The sequence below is a fragment of the Poecilia formosa genome, unplaced genomic scaffold (assembly GCF_000485575.1).
Source record: "Poecilia formosa unplaced genomic scaffold, Poecilia_formosa-5.1.2 Scaffold489, whole genome shotgun sequence".
In the NCBI taxonomy this organism is placed as follows: Eukaryota; Metazoa; Chordata; class Actinopteri; order Cyprinodontiformes; family Poeciliidae; genus Poecilia; species Poecilia formosa.
In genome coordinates, this window is record NW_006800428.1 from 135,382 (window position 1) to 150,111 (window position 14,730).

General features: G+C 45.0%; 1 protein-coding gene across 4 annotated transcripts in view; it reads right to left on the reverse strand.

The window, feature by feature from the left end:
• wdr7 (WD repeat domain 7) overlaps positions 1 to 14,730 on the reverse strand; it is a 41,041-nt gene that overhangs the window by 14,523 nt on the left and 11,788 nt on the right. For 3 of the 4 annotated variants that reach the window (XM_016664483.1, XM_016664482.1, XM_016664485.1), the window contains 7 exons: positions 11,629 to 11,862; positions 11,265 to 11,558; positions 10,853 to 11,049; positions 8,645 to 8,742; positions 7,134 to 7,232; positions 2,772 to 2,890; positions 2,078 to 2,201 (listed from right to left, as the gene is read on the reverse strand). In XM_016664483.1, coding sequence (XP_016519969.1) covers positions 2,078 to 2,201; positions 2,772 to 2,890; positions 7,134 to 7,232; positions 8,645 to 8,742; positions 10,853 to 11,049; positions 11,265 to 11,558; positions 11,629 to 11,862 — 1,165 coding nt within the window. The remainder of the gene's footprint in view (positions 1 to 2,077; positions 2,202 to 2,771; positions 2,891 to 7,133; positions 7,233 to 8,644; positions 8,743 to 10,852; positions 11,050 to 11,264; positions 11,559 to 11,628; positions 11,863 to 14,730) is intronic. The other variant, XM_016664484.1, reaches the window with a different exon arrangement.

Sequence of the window (14,730 nt, forward strand, 5' to 3'; positions counted from 1 at the left end):
ACTAGAACTAAATGAACTAGAAGTAAAAGAACTAGAACTAAATGAACTAGAACAAGAACTAAATGAACTAGAACTAGAACTAAAAGAACTAGAACTAAATGAACTAGAACAAGAACTACATGAACTAGAACTAGAACTAAAACAGAAGTTTGGTCTGAAAAAATTGTCTTTTTCTTTCTGTATGTAAACTTTTGGTTTCAACTATAAAGGATTCATTCATTCATTCATTCATTCATTCATGTTTGGTTCTATAGAACTGGGTCAACTGGACCCATTTATCATACAGAAACAAACCAAATTCAACTGAATGGACAAAACATTTTCTAAAACCTCCTGACCAGAACCAGACCCAGAACCAGGCCCAGACCCAGGCCCAGAACCAGAACCATACCTAGACCCAGACCCAGACCCAGAACCAGACCTAGACCCAGACCCAGAACCAGAACCAGACTGCTGCAGTGGTTCTGTTCCCCTCCAGTAGCTCTGAATTCTTCGGGACCCTCCATATCCCTCCAGAACCCTCCGGACCCTCCATATCCCTCCGGACCACTCCAGAACCCTCAGAACCCTCCGGACCGCTCCAGAACCCTCCTGACCCTCCAGAACCCTCCAGAACCCTCCGGACCCTCCAGAACCCTGCTGGGACTTTTCTGGGTCTCCACCGGCAGCCGGAGTCGTCTTACGGCCCGGCCTGCTCCGGGGATCAGATTCGGTGACCCTTTGACCTCTCTCTATCTCCATCTCCCTCCCTCCCCCGCCTGCGGTCCTGCTGCGGTAACACAACACTGACCGGTGCCCGTTGCTATGGCAACAGCTCCCCCGAGAGACTCCCAGCATCCTCTGCAACCGCGGCTCCTGCGCTCAGACGCATGCAGCATTTCAGGAGGAGGTTTCTAGTAAAGCAAGGTGCAGATTCACCTTTCTTCCCATCAGCAGGTCTAACTATAGCCAGCGGAGCGACGCCAGGGAGCAGAGCGACGCCCGCTTCCTGCACCGCAGCGGCCAATCAGGAGCAGGGAGGCAGCGACATCATCAGAACAAACCAGAAACACGAGACAAGCAGCAGAAATAAAACTGTATGGTGGCGACGGCTTCACCTTTATACTCCTGTCCACCACGACTTTAAAATGTTGTTTATGTCTGATTGATTCATAGAAACCAAATAAAGCTTCATGTGAGGAAGGTCAGAACCTGGACGGGTCAGAACCAGAACCGGATCATTAAACCTTCATTTGACACGTCCACTAAAAACCACTGGAGGATACAGATTCATACGTCACGTTCAGCTGTCACAGAGCTCTGTCCTTCTGACACAGTTAGAAAAAATAAATACAAAGTTAAAGAATAAAGTCACAGAACATCTATCTAAAAGGACTTTTATTTTGAAAACCAAGGAAGGAAAGAAACCAAAACCAAGATGGAGGACAGGAGAGCAGATGGTGAAGTGGATCGAAAAACCAATGATGGATGGATGGATGGATGGATGAATGAATGAATGAATGAATGAATGGATGGATGGATGAATGAATGGATGGATGGATGAATGAATGAATGAATGAATGGATGGATGGACGGACGGACGGACGGACGGACGGACGGACGGACGGACGGACGGACGATGGATGGATGGATGGATGAATGGATGAATGATGGATGAATGAATGAATGAATGATGGATGGATGGATGGATGAATGATGATGGATGGATGGATGGATGAATGGATGAATGATGGATGGATGGATGGATGGATGGATGGATGGATGGATGGATGGATGGATGGATGGATGGATGGATGGATGGATGGATGGATGGATGGATGGATGGATGATGGATGGATGAATGATGGATGGATGGATGGATATAAAAACATAAACCATCTGTGTTCCCTCCCCCAGCTCCGTTCTGATTGGTTGGCCGTTATGACATCACCAGGCCCCTCCCATCGTCGGTCCATAAGAACTCTGCCTAAACATGTGACCAGCATCAACCTGCAGGAACCGGCTTGGCCCGGTCAGCGTCTCCAGAACCCGTCGGCCTGTAAACCCTCCGTCCTCCTAAAGTCGGGGTGGGACTTACGGGAGCTGACCGTGTCCACGTACTGGGGCAGGTACGGAGCCCAGGCATCGACGGTGTCCTTCCGCCCGGACTGTCCGATCCGCCTCAGCTCGGCCAGGAGGAGAGCCTGCGCCGCTTCCCGGACCTAAACAAATGAAACGGGTCAGAACAATATTCACTCATCCATGCAAAGAATGGATGTGAAGAAACCAGATAAATGGTATTTTACATAGAAGCAACCTTTCCTCACATCGTCCTCTAAGTTCAGATGAAGCTCTGCCATGTTGTACCTGCTCTTCCTCATGGTCTCTAGTGAACTTTATTGCAGCAAGAGATCGCAGGCAGCTTGTCTGCCACGTTTCCATTATCTATCTCATACGGGTCGATGCCAGCAGCCATGTTGTTGATTTTCTGGCACACTGGTCCAGAGTGTCACTCTGTCTTTTTGTTGATCTTAAAGTTCATCCATGCTTTGCCTACCAAGATGGCGGCGGATCACGTTCAGTTCAGACTTGTGGGAACTATATACTGATCTCTTAACCAAAGTATTCCAGAGTCAAAACCTAAATCTGGACCAAACTGACAATCGTCCCAAACAGAACACCAAATCTTTAACAGACTGACTGAATAAAACCTGAATCGATGGTCTAGTCAAAGCCCAGACTTCCTGGTTCAGGAAGCCATGCAGAAACAGCTCTCTCAGATCTCTGCGTACCTCCAGACATCGGTCCTGCCATCTTCTCGCCAGCATCTCCAGCAGAGGCGGTCTGTACTTGTCCAGGCCCAGGAGGTCCGGCAGCATCACGCAGTGCATGGCGGCCAGCTGGCTCCAGCCTGCACACAAAGGCGCCAAAGATCAGCGAAATCCACCCGACCCGGTCTCCATCGCGCCGGTCCGTCACTGCTGCCACATGAAAACGCCGCTTCGCCGTCGATTAGCAACGACAGATCCGTCATGAAACGGTTTAGATCAACGTTTCTCAAACTTCTTCAGGCTCAGGATCATTTAACCCAGTTAGCAAAAACTCAGGTCACCAAAGTCAGAATCAGCTGGTCTGTAACAACCAGCCAATATTCGTCTCTAACGCATAAACACGTCTACTCAGGGCAGTTTAGTTATTTACAGATTCAGAAAGGATGGATTACCAATGATGTCAAACACATGGAAATCAAAAAGGACGTTGTTCTTTACTACCACGTTGGTAGTTTCAGTTTCAGATGCACAATAAAAGAAAACAGACTTGAGTTGAGAGCCTCTTCTAAACCATTAAATATGAAATTATCCACCAATTTCAATCAGTTATATTTAATTAAGTTAATCATTTTAATTAAATACAGCTAATTAAATAGGTGTTGGTGTGTGAGCAGAGCATTGCAAGCTAACAAAGTTGTAAAAAAAGAACAGTTCTCACTGAGACTCAAAAGAATCAAATCAATGATGAACGATTCATTAAACTCTCAGCAGGTCTGACTTAGTTTCCTCTGATTCCATAAGTAGTCCTGGCGTTGTCTTCTTTACATGAGAGACCCGGTTTTAAGCCATTTATCCATTATTATTTATAAACACAATCCTTTGCTAACGGTATGTGTCGCACTTTGCGCTAACGTCATGGTAAATTAATACCACTAGGGGGCGCCAGTCTGAGAAACACTGGTTTAGAGTTTTGATATAACAGCAGTGACGTTTTCTCTCTCTCTCACACACACGCACACACACACACACACACACACACACACTCCTATGGTCTTCACATGACTTCAGTGAAACACGTCGTCTGCCGCCTTGGTTAGACCAAACTCATGATTTCTGCTCACCACAGTGTCTGATGGCGGTAAGACGGCTCAACAACAACAGATACATCAGCGTGAAGGAAACAACACACCAAACTTTGGTTCAAACAAATGAATTCAAATTTACAGATGTGAAAAAACGAGAAAACCTGGAAGGTTTTCTGAAGACACAGATGTGGCCCAGTTAACGGACGAAAGAAAACATTTAAAAATGTCTCCGAGTCGCCTCACATCTGGCTGCGTCGTCTGAGACAAAAACATTCATATTTTAGACCAAAATATGCACCAAGCTTTCCACCTGGAACAAACTCAAACATCCGCCGATGCGTTCACCTGGCCACATATATCAGCTCAATATATGGTTTCCACGACGTGTGAGGGATGGAGGGAAGATGGCTGTAAGCTGGAAAGAAATTTCAGGGAAAATTTCTTTGCCAGTTTCCATCTTTAAACTTACCTTTTCCAACGAGATAAACAGAGAAAACTAGAAATATTAGAACAGTTCTGAGAAAAATCAGGGCCAAAAATGCCACAACCCAACATATTTACAGTTTATGTGTAAAATAAAACAATCAAACTTTAATAAACTTATTAAATAACTTAAACACTTTATTAATAAAATAAAGACACAAAGCTATAAGCTAAAAATCCTTTAATTTATTTCTTCTGTCCATTGTGAAATAATTTTAACTGAAAAACAATAATTCATCTAAATTTTAATGCATACTTTCTATATTATTAATGTATCATAAATCATTGAAACATAAAATTATTTCATATGCATATTTAACATCATTTTATTAGCGATATCTATAAATAATTTTATTTATTGAACTTTTTGTTTATTGAATCGTGGCACTTTTGACTCTTAGCACAGAGATTGACTGATTTATTCTCTATTTAATTCCAAAGATAAAATATAAAATACGGTGAAATTTTCAGATATATTTTCATTTTTTCCACATCAAACTTTAAGAAATTTAGCTTAAAAAAATAACAATGAGTAAATCCAGCTTTAAATTGAAAGAAGCAACAATTATAACGTTATTTTATTTTAAGATTAAGATTTAAACTGAAAAAATGAATCAGTCAATCGATTCCTAAATAATCTGTTTCACTGTCCTGCAGAAACTTACATGTTGAAAAAATGTTTTTAAATCTGAAACTTTTCTTCCACTTCAAGCAGAAAAAGTGACTAAAACTCAGGAAGATACCAACTAATTTTATCTAAAAGTCCAAATGGGGAAAACAACTGAGATTAATGAACTTCTAGATATTATCATCAATATTAGATATTTCCTAATATATCCGACTTTTTTATATTAGACAAAAAGTAAGTTATTAGAATATCCCAAAAACAAGTCAGAATGTTGTTTTTATTAAATAGTTGCAACATGAGTCCAACATTTTCTCTAATTTATCCCAACAAGTTAAAGTTTTTGTTTCTGCAGGGCAGCGGCTGTTTTCTGGTCGTTATGATGCTGCAGTCGATGTTAAAAGCTTCAGAAAACTGTTTTGGGTACAAGCAGAGAATGAGTCTGTGTGCATGCTTGCTGTTCCCATCATCGGTAAATATTCTGACAAACTCTGCTTTTGCCACGTTAGCTGGAAATTAAAGTTCAGGGAGCTTTGAAAAGGCACTTCACGGCCCCAAAGGCAAACAGCAAGCTTTAAGAAACGAGCACATTCCTAAATCAAAGGGCCCAATGATAAAAGCCAACATCCTGTGGGAGCACTGGGAAGAAAAGGATGAGTTTGACATCAGGTTAAAGTGTTTGCACCACAGTTCATTTAGAGTCAAACCTGAAAAAATTAAATAAAACATCAGTTATCATTCAGCCTTTCACCAGTTTCAAACAAGATACAGTCTCAGATGAGCTGCTGGTGAAAATGGCGGCGCTGCTGAGCCCTTTACTTTACATTTTAGGCTCAGATTGTTGCAGTTCTAATGGAGACCCATTCCCCTCTTCTAGCTAAAGACATGACTGAAATAGCAAGCATACAAACAGCACAGAGAGACTGAAACATCAGGACTGAAAGGAAAAACAAGGAGGGACTCCACAACACTGCAAACCAGAAGACAAACAGAGCAGAAGGTCAGGACAGCAGCAGTCAGTGCGCGCTCAGACCGTCGGTCAGCTCTACATGCGTTTCTACCTGGAGGGTCAAACTGTTGGCCGACGACATTCTGCTCGTTTCCAAATGCAGAAAAACCCGAGAAACAGGTTCACAACACGCAGATTTAAACTATTTTCATTTGATCAGACAGAAACAAACTTTTCCTAGGATTCTGCTACATTTCCAGTGTAGTTCTTCAACTGTGCAAAAGTCTTGGGTCATGAGTATAGTTGGGTAGTAACTAATTACATTTACTCAATTACACTTGAGTATTTTTTTTTACTTTTAGGAGTATTTTTACTTTTTACTCTTACTTGAGTAAAATTTCAAACTGCAATGGAAACACTTTTTTCACAACCAGATGTTACCACCAAGGAAACGACGACAGGAAGCGGTAGGACGATGATGGCATGACTTTTAATGACTTGTTACTTGAACAAACTTATTCATGTGATTTTAATTTAATCTCCTTTTTAATGGAAACAAAGCAAAAGTACACATAATTTTCTTTACATTAGTGTTATATAAACAAATTTCTACGCTCATTTGTAATGGAAACAGTAAATTATGGGTCTGCCGATTTTGACAATTGTTTAGACATTTATCTATTCAATAACATTATTTAGTGTTGGTTCTAAGTAGATTATCCTGCATGATGTTATAAATGGAAGAGTAAAGAATTCATCCTTTAGATTTTAATGCTGACTGGTTAAACGTTAAAATAGCATCTTTTAACAAAAGGATGAAAGACTCAAGACTTTTGCACAATACTTTATGCTTCATAAATCCAAACAGGTCTGATTCAGAAAGTCGCATGAATTTCCCTGAAGCATTTTGAAGCATCTGAGTTTAAAACTGCAGCGTGACTGATCTGAGAGCGAACTGAGACCGACATGAAGACATTTCCAATCCAAAACAAGGACAAACACTGGAGCTATAGACCTGAGGTGAACAGCAGACACTGTGGGGAACCAGACTGATGCAAGAAAGGAGAAACAAGGTGGGCAGATTGGAAAGGAACAGAGAAGAAGAGCGAGGAGGCGAAGGACGCATGAAGCACAGAGAGGAAACCAACGGAGGAGAGGCAGAGGGAATGGAGGCTCTCTGCAGAAAGCATGGACACGGCTGCAAACTTTCCCTAAGCAGCACCCGTCACATCAGTCTGTACCTTCGTTGACTGAGGGGATGTTATGAGAGCCAGGGGCCCCCTGAGGGTGGCCCCCAGGGGCCCCTGGAGCCCCAGCAGCGGCAGCGGCAGTGCTGGCAGCTTGGAAAGGAAGAGAGGGAGAGAAAATAGTCGAGAAGAACAGAAAAAGGTTAGAAATGACAGAAAAGCTGCCAGAGGAGGAAGGAAGTCAGGAAAACAAAACAGGAAGTGAATTAAATCCACATTCAGACAGACAGGAAGTACAGGAAGCTATTAGCTTCAGTTAGCTGTTAGCTTCAGGAAACTATTTGCTTCGATTAGCAATTAGCTTCAGTTAGCAATGTAACCCAACATTTGTTGCTTTTACCAGAGTCCAGCTCTTGGTTAGCTTTTATTAAAAACCTGCTAATCATAATCAATATTTACAGTGTAAAGGTAAAACTAAACACTTCACTCACTGAAAACTAGTTATTAGTTTTTAAACAAACCACCTTCTTCTAAACTGCAACCAAAACAAGATGGTCTCATAGGTTATAAAACTCTGTAAAATGTCTATTTGTTTACATGTTGGTCTAAAAATATGAATAAAAGGGGGAAAAAATCACTTTCGTTGTTCAGACTGATCCAGACGGTGGCATCATGTTTTAGCTCAGATAACTGGACTCTCTGGTTAAATGTTTTGGTTCTGATCTGTGCAGGAAACCAGGAGCTAAAGTGCAGAAAATCTCCCCATTGTTCCCATTGAGGAAAAGCAGGATGGACTGGGACTGTGTGTGTTCCTGCTGCAGCACATCAGAGGGGCCTCCTGGCTCCATTTCCATGTGAAAGGAGCCGCAGCGCGGGGTACCAGGAGGACTGGGCCGGGCCGGGCCGGGCCTCAATAGGCGCGTGGTATGAATAAGTCCACACGCTTGTCATGCTTGGCCTCAATTAAGGCGGGACAATAGCAGGGAAGCCCCGCCTCCAGGGGGTGTCAGTGTGTGTGTGTGTGTGTGTGTGTGTGTGTAGTGGGCAGATGGTGGCAGCTGGTTAAATCCTCCCCTACAGGGAGGCGCAGCAGCTTCACCTTCCTGCTTCATCTGCAGCCACAACGTTTCGTTTAATCGGCCGAAATGAATTAAAAACGTTTCATTTGTCTGAATAAACGGCCTAAACAAAGCCCAGGACAGGGGCAGCGAAGACAAGGCTGTGCGGGTTAGATATGAGCAGTTAGTATCCAACCTGGTTCACTTTCATCCCTTCACACGTTCATTTCACCACCATGAACAGACAGCCTGTGCCTACAGACTCATCACTCGTCCACCTCGTCTCACTTTGAGTCGGTTCTGATCCAGTTGGACCAGATTTTAAATACTTAAGCTGGTTGGTTGGGTTAAGATGCTAAGGCGGGCCAGATTTGGCCCTCGGACCTCGAACCCGACACGTTTCTGCGGGGTTAACCGCCGGTGGGCTGCATTATAAGCCCCATCCGCCCCCTGGCCTGGCAGGGCCTCAGGGGCGGCCGCAGCAAGCGCCCCTCCTTTTGTAGTTACCTTGTTTGATCTGGGCCTGTAGCGCCGGGTTGGAGGGCTGCGGGGGGGCGGCGGGCGTCCTCCGAGGAGACTCCGGGGTTCCTCCTGGTCTGGGGGGCCTGGGGGGGGGGCAACAAAGAGGAGCCATCAAATATTAACGAGGCGGGGGGGCAGAGACAGGAAAACAAGACCATCCACAGCAAACAGCGGGAGGGAGGTCTCACTCTGACTCATTCTGCTCTCCTCAAGCCACCACTGTGCGCTTCAGGTGTGTGTGTGTGTGTGTGTGTATTGGGCTCCAGTCTATTGAATTTTGGGTGCAGTCCTCCCTGAACAGACTGGAGGCGCCGAACTTTCACAGAGACACACAAACACTTCCAATACAACGATCGATGAGACGGTCGATGCCGGTTGCTAGGCGACAGATCACTCCAGCGAGAGGAGGAGGAAGAACAGCACAAACTTCAGAGACGGGACAGAAACAACGGTCTGGGACGGACCCCCAAAGGTTAAAGGTCACACCGTCACTCCAACTCACACACCACACGTCCGGTTATAATCTACAGGTCCTCAGCTTTGACTAGGCCGTTCTAACCCAGGATGAATCTGCTTTGATCTAGACCGCTGGTGTACAACCTGTGGCTCCCGGGCCGCTAGTGGCTCTTTGGACCTTCCACACCGGGTCAGTTAATGTTTTTAAACACAGCTGGGAAAATAACAAATTAAAGTTTTAACAGTTTCCACAGAATAACTGCACTGGATAAAAGTACCAGTAACGTTTATTTTAACTATTTTTATTTTTCATTAGTTGGAAAACTTCCCAAAATTTTCCAACCTAAAGATTAGAATTTCTGTGTCCTCTTTTTCACAAATGTCTAATGTTTTTCTTCACATAAAAACCTTTTAAAACATAAATAAAAACGTTGGGTATTTAAAAGTAACTTTTATTTTAGTGGATGTTTTTCCAAACATTTGGTTAAAGGGAAACGTGACATCAGCAGCTTTTAGTGAGTCTTATTTAGCTGGATGAAAGGCAAAAATGACCACTTTGAGTCATAAAATCCCAATAAGAAGCAGATTTTGGCTGAAATGAGGAAAGTTTAAGTGCTATGAATCCGTCCTTCAGGCCTGGCCGGCTCCAGGTTCGGATGCGTTTAGTTTTCTGCAGACAGATCCGTGGAAATAAGCTGAAAGTTTCCAGCTTCCTGTGAAGTCTCATCCCGCTGCAGCAGCTCCCGCCTTATAAAAGTCAAAGAGGAATCTTCACTTCCAACACTCCAAACCGGCACTAGTGAATATTTGACCGTGTTTGGCTTTTTGGCTTTTTCATGTTCCCATCTCAGATTGATGAGGCTCCTGTCTGTGTGTCCGACGGGCTTCAGTATTTCATCATCACCTGCAGCTTTGTTTTGCTGCACCTCGCCGCCTCTTTCTTCTCCAGATAATGATCAACAGCAGCTCTGAGCCGCCGAACGCCTGCTGCTTCCGGAAAGTCTAAAATGTTTCACCAGCAGTCAGTAAAGTCAAAGTTCGCCCAACCAATAGGCGCACAAGCTGAAATGCTAAGTTTTCATTTCTGGAGCTGCTTCCAATCAGACTCCAACATCATCAACACTTTGCCAACGACCTGAAGGAGAACCGAGCCGTCATCCAGGATTCAGACAACAAGCTAAGGGCAAAGAAGGAGAAAAAAGCTGAAGTCAGCAAAGTCAGAGAAACTGAAATCGTCACAGAAGAAGAAGTCGAATTCAGAGAAGTTGAAAATTAAGTTGATGAAGAAGTCAAGTGAGGTCACTGAAGAAGAGAAAGAAGAAGCCTGGGAAGTTAGATCCCAGACTGGACAACAGATCCCAGTAGATCCCAGACTGGACAACAGATCCCAGTAGATCCCAGACTGGACAACAGATCCCAGTCGGGGCCGATCCGTTCTCTGAGTTTCTGGACTCACTCTCTGGTTGATGAAATGTTCGAGCAGCCAGACCTCGACCTCACTGCTAAATCTTTCACAGCTCAATGGGAGCTCACACAGACTGAACAATCAGCTCACACACACACACACACACACACACACCTAAAGGCCTGACGGTCTCAGGTTTTACTGTCTGTGTGAAAAATGTGAGGCTGTTCTTTGAGTCCAGCTTGTTTGGACTCCTGGATCAGGAGCTTGTTTGTTTGTTTGTTTGTTTGTTTGTTTGTTTTCTGGGTAAAGTTTGGTGGAAGGCTGATCACCTGGCCGGGGCTTTCTTCATGTGCTCGCCTACGAAGGTGGCGTTGGTCATGCCCATCAGCGTGTTGGCCAGGGAAATGGCCGACAGCAGGTGCTGCGTGGTGACGGCCCTGGACACGCCGTACGTCCCCTTCCCCACGATGTCGGACAGCGCCAGCTTCAGGCCGGTAGCCAGGGACAGCTGGCGCAGCAAAGACTCCTGGGAAATACAGGAGAAACATTTATCTGATTTAGAACAAACAAAGAACATCAGGAAGAAAAAATAAATATTGTTAAAAATACTGAAGGATGGATGGACAGATTGATGATGGTTGAACGGATAGACGTATAGTTGAATGGTTAGATGGTTGGACAGACAGACAGACGGACAGCTGGGTAACAGGGCTGGACGGCCGGTGGGTCCAGGGTGCCCACCTTGAAGGTGGGCAGCATGAGGGACATGTGTCCGCCCCTGGAGATCAGGCCGAAGGAGATGGGGCAGTGCGGTCTGAGCATGCCCAGTCGCTCCAGGCAGATGCCGTCCAGCTGCTCGTTGAGGCCCCAGGCGTGCAGGCAGGACATGAACAGCTTGGCCGTGTCCATGGTCAGGTTGTACTCCAGCAGACTCAGGGACTTGGACTTCTCCTCGCGCCTCCGCATCTCCTCCTCCTCCTCCTCGTCTTCGTCCAGTAGGTGCTCCTTGATCGTCTCCTTCATCGTCTCCTTCACCTGGGAACAGCAGAGGCTCGTCAGCCGGCGGACGGAGGGAACCTCGGTCCCCCGCGGGTCACCAGCGCACCTGTTTGAAGATCTTGTTGGCCAGGAAGGAGCCGCCCTTGTCGGCGCCCGCCTGGCTCTTCTGCAGCGTCTCGGGGGAGACCAGCGTCGGGTTCGGCCGCTGAGCCTCCTCCGTCAGAAGCTGGATGATCAGCGCCTCCACGTCGAAGAACAGAACGTGCATGTCGGGGTCCGTCAGGTTGGTCTTCATCGCCTGGACCACCAGGGCATTGTGGGAGTATTTGGGCAAATTACCCTGAAGGAGGAAGGAAGAAAGCTTTAACAAACTGGAGCGTTTCAGTTTTAAACACATTTGATTAGGTGCCAACTAGCCAAATCTGTATTTATCGTACTGAAGTGAACTCAGCATATTTGCAGCTGCCATTGGAAGTCATGCTAATGATCCCCCACATTTAATGGGAGCATTAAAGCTAACATTAGCATTTTTGCTCATTTCAGTTTATAAGCTGATGTTTGCTAACTGGATGGAGTATGTTACCAACATGCTAGCTAACATCTGGATTAGCCGCCTGCAGATTATTCTGCCTAATAATGAACATGAACCTTTGCTGCTGATGTGAGCCTGCAGTTTGCCTCAGCGCTTCGCTCCAGTTTTTATCTTCTTAGCAACAGATTCTAACCGTGATTAAATGCACAGCGATAAGACAGCGAGGTTTCTCCCAGAGCAACAACACAGGTTGGTTTTGGTTCAATTGTTTTAGTTATTTTAACAGAACTGTAAGCTGGTAAACACACCGTTACCTTGAATTTCAGCTCCAGATTCCAGTCTGAGTGTTCACAGAGGCTGAGCTCTCAGATTCACTACATTAGCAACATTTTCCTTCCTCCACAAACATGAATGTGCCTCTTTTTCTGACGTACTCTGGTGGAGAAACAGTGCCATCTACAGGCAGAGGGCCGCATTACCACTTCATCCACAGAAACATGAATATGTTCTGCAGATCACAAAAACATTTACCACATTCCTACGTCTGAAATAAACAAAGTTTGAGACGAAGGCAGGAGGATCCAAAAGAATTTCCAAATTAAGAATGACATCAAGGCAAATTAGAGGGATTAAATCTGTAAACACCAACAGCTGAGTTCATTTTTAAACTTATTTTTATTTGCAACACGTCTGAGGAGTTTAAATCAAATGGAAAAGGTGGAAGCAGCTGCTCTCAGGCGAGGCCGACTTATTCTAGCTCCCGGGAAGTCGATCTAAAGGTCATCGTCCTGCAGGGCCCTTCAGGCAAACGGCACGCACACGCACACACACACACACACACACACACACACACGCTCAGTTCAGACCTCACAGAGGAAGGTCCTGCTGTAAACTGCTGACCTGTCCGGTTTTCTCTCCTGTTTAAACTTAAATGAGGAAAATAAAAAGTCCCGGTGATCAGCTGACTGACGGGCTGCAGCCGCGATGCGTTCAGGAACCGCTCCAACGGTGGGACATTTGATTGAATCAATCTAATGTGTCCATCAGAGCACCAGACCCAGAAACAGTAATATGTAAACGTTAAACGGTGTTCAAGGTTCCTGGGCCTTGAATTCACACATTATTCTGGTTTCTGGTCCATTTCTGTCCCTTTTTTAAAAGCATAAATTTTAAAATTCATAAGAATTTCAATTGATTTCAAACCATTTGAACGAATAATTTACTGACTTTAAATAAGACTAAGTTGTTACGCTTTAGGGCATTTATGATAACTTTATTTATATTGGCTTTTCCTTGATTTAAATGAAGTTTACATACACTAAGGTCTCTGCTGCTTTAAACAAACTGGGAATGTTTTGTGAGCTTCTGATAGGTTCATTCACAAATCTGACAGCTGGAAATAAAGGCAACACTTTGAAGATTAAATGTTTGTGTTATGATTAATGTGGACAGATTCACTAGTTAAGCAACGGACAGACGCTAGAGGTAAGTAATAAGCAGCAGGGGGCCGAGTACTGAGCCTTGGGGAACCAGAGGAAGACGAGGACGTTCTGAGGACAGATGAAAGGATGAAGGTCCAGCAGGATGAGAACAGTGAAGAGCTACTAATCAGCTGGAAGTCGGAGATCATTTGTGGTTTTCATTGGAGTCGTTTCAGTGATTTGGGTCAAATCTGAAATAAAAGCAAAGCGTCTGTGTTCCTGTTCCATGAACCCGTTGAGGACGAAGTGAAAGTCAGAGGCAGAGATCCTCAGAACGAGATGTGAGCAGAAATCAAACACCAGCCGCCTGGAATCGCTTTGGCTTCACCGCCTGATATTTTACGGTCATTATCCTTCATTACCCGCAGCGGGGGATAAAACACACACACACACACAGCGGGGATAATGGCTGGTTCCGAGTTGATATGAGGAAGAAAGCAGGGCGATGAGCGTCTAATGGAGGAAGGACTGCAGGTTTCAGGTGTGATTACAGAAAAACACGAAGGTTAGGAGGAGAAAACAGAGACAAACGTCTGGGGCTGATCCACTTCCTGAGGGAACCAGTAAAAGTCAAACAGCAGCTCAACTAAACGCTCTTCACAACACTAAATAATTCAGGGCGCTTGTTTTCCGCTCTGGGATCCCCCGTGTGGGCGGGGTCATCTCTGTCAGGACGGGTCAGGCCGTCGAGTTTGACGGAAAAACTTCAGATCTAAAAACAGCTGGAGACGCCAAGAGGCGAGAGACAAAGACGACCAACAGCTTCTGCATCCAGCTCAGAACCAGAACCAGAACCAGAACACCTGGTTCTGATATCCGATACAGCAGGTTAACTGTGGATGTTTCACAGAGACCAGAACCTCCAGACCCACTTTTAGGCTGTTGGTTCTATCCAGAACGAATCTGATCACTGATGATGCATCAAGACACGCATCATGAGACAGAGTGTCCGCTGGGCCCGTTACCATGGCAACAGGATCTCTGACATGGAGGACGGATGGATGGATGGACTAGTACAGGGACAAACTAGTTGACAGACTTGTTCCCAGTTATCTGGTTAACCTGAATGTTGCTAGTTGTCTCTGGTTAACCTGGTTGTTGCTAGTTGTCTCTGGTTAACCTGGTTGTTGCTAGTTGTCTCTGGTTAACCTGGTTGTTGCTAGTTGTCTCTGGTTAACCTGGTTGTTGCTAGTTA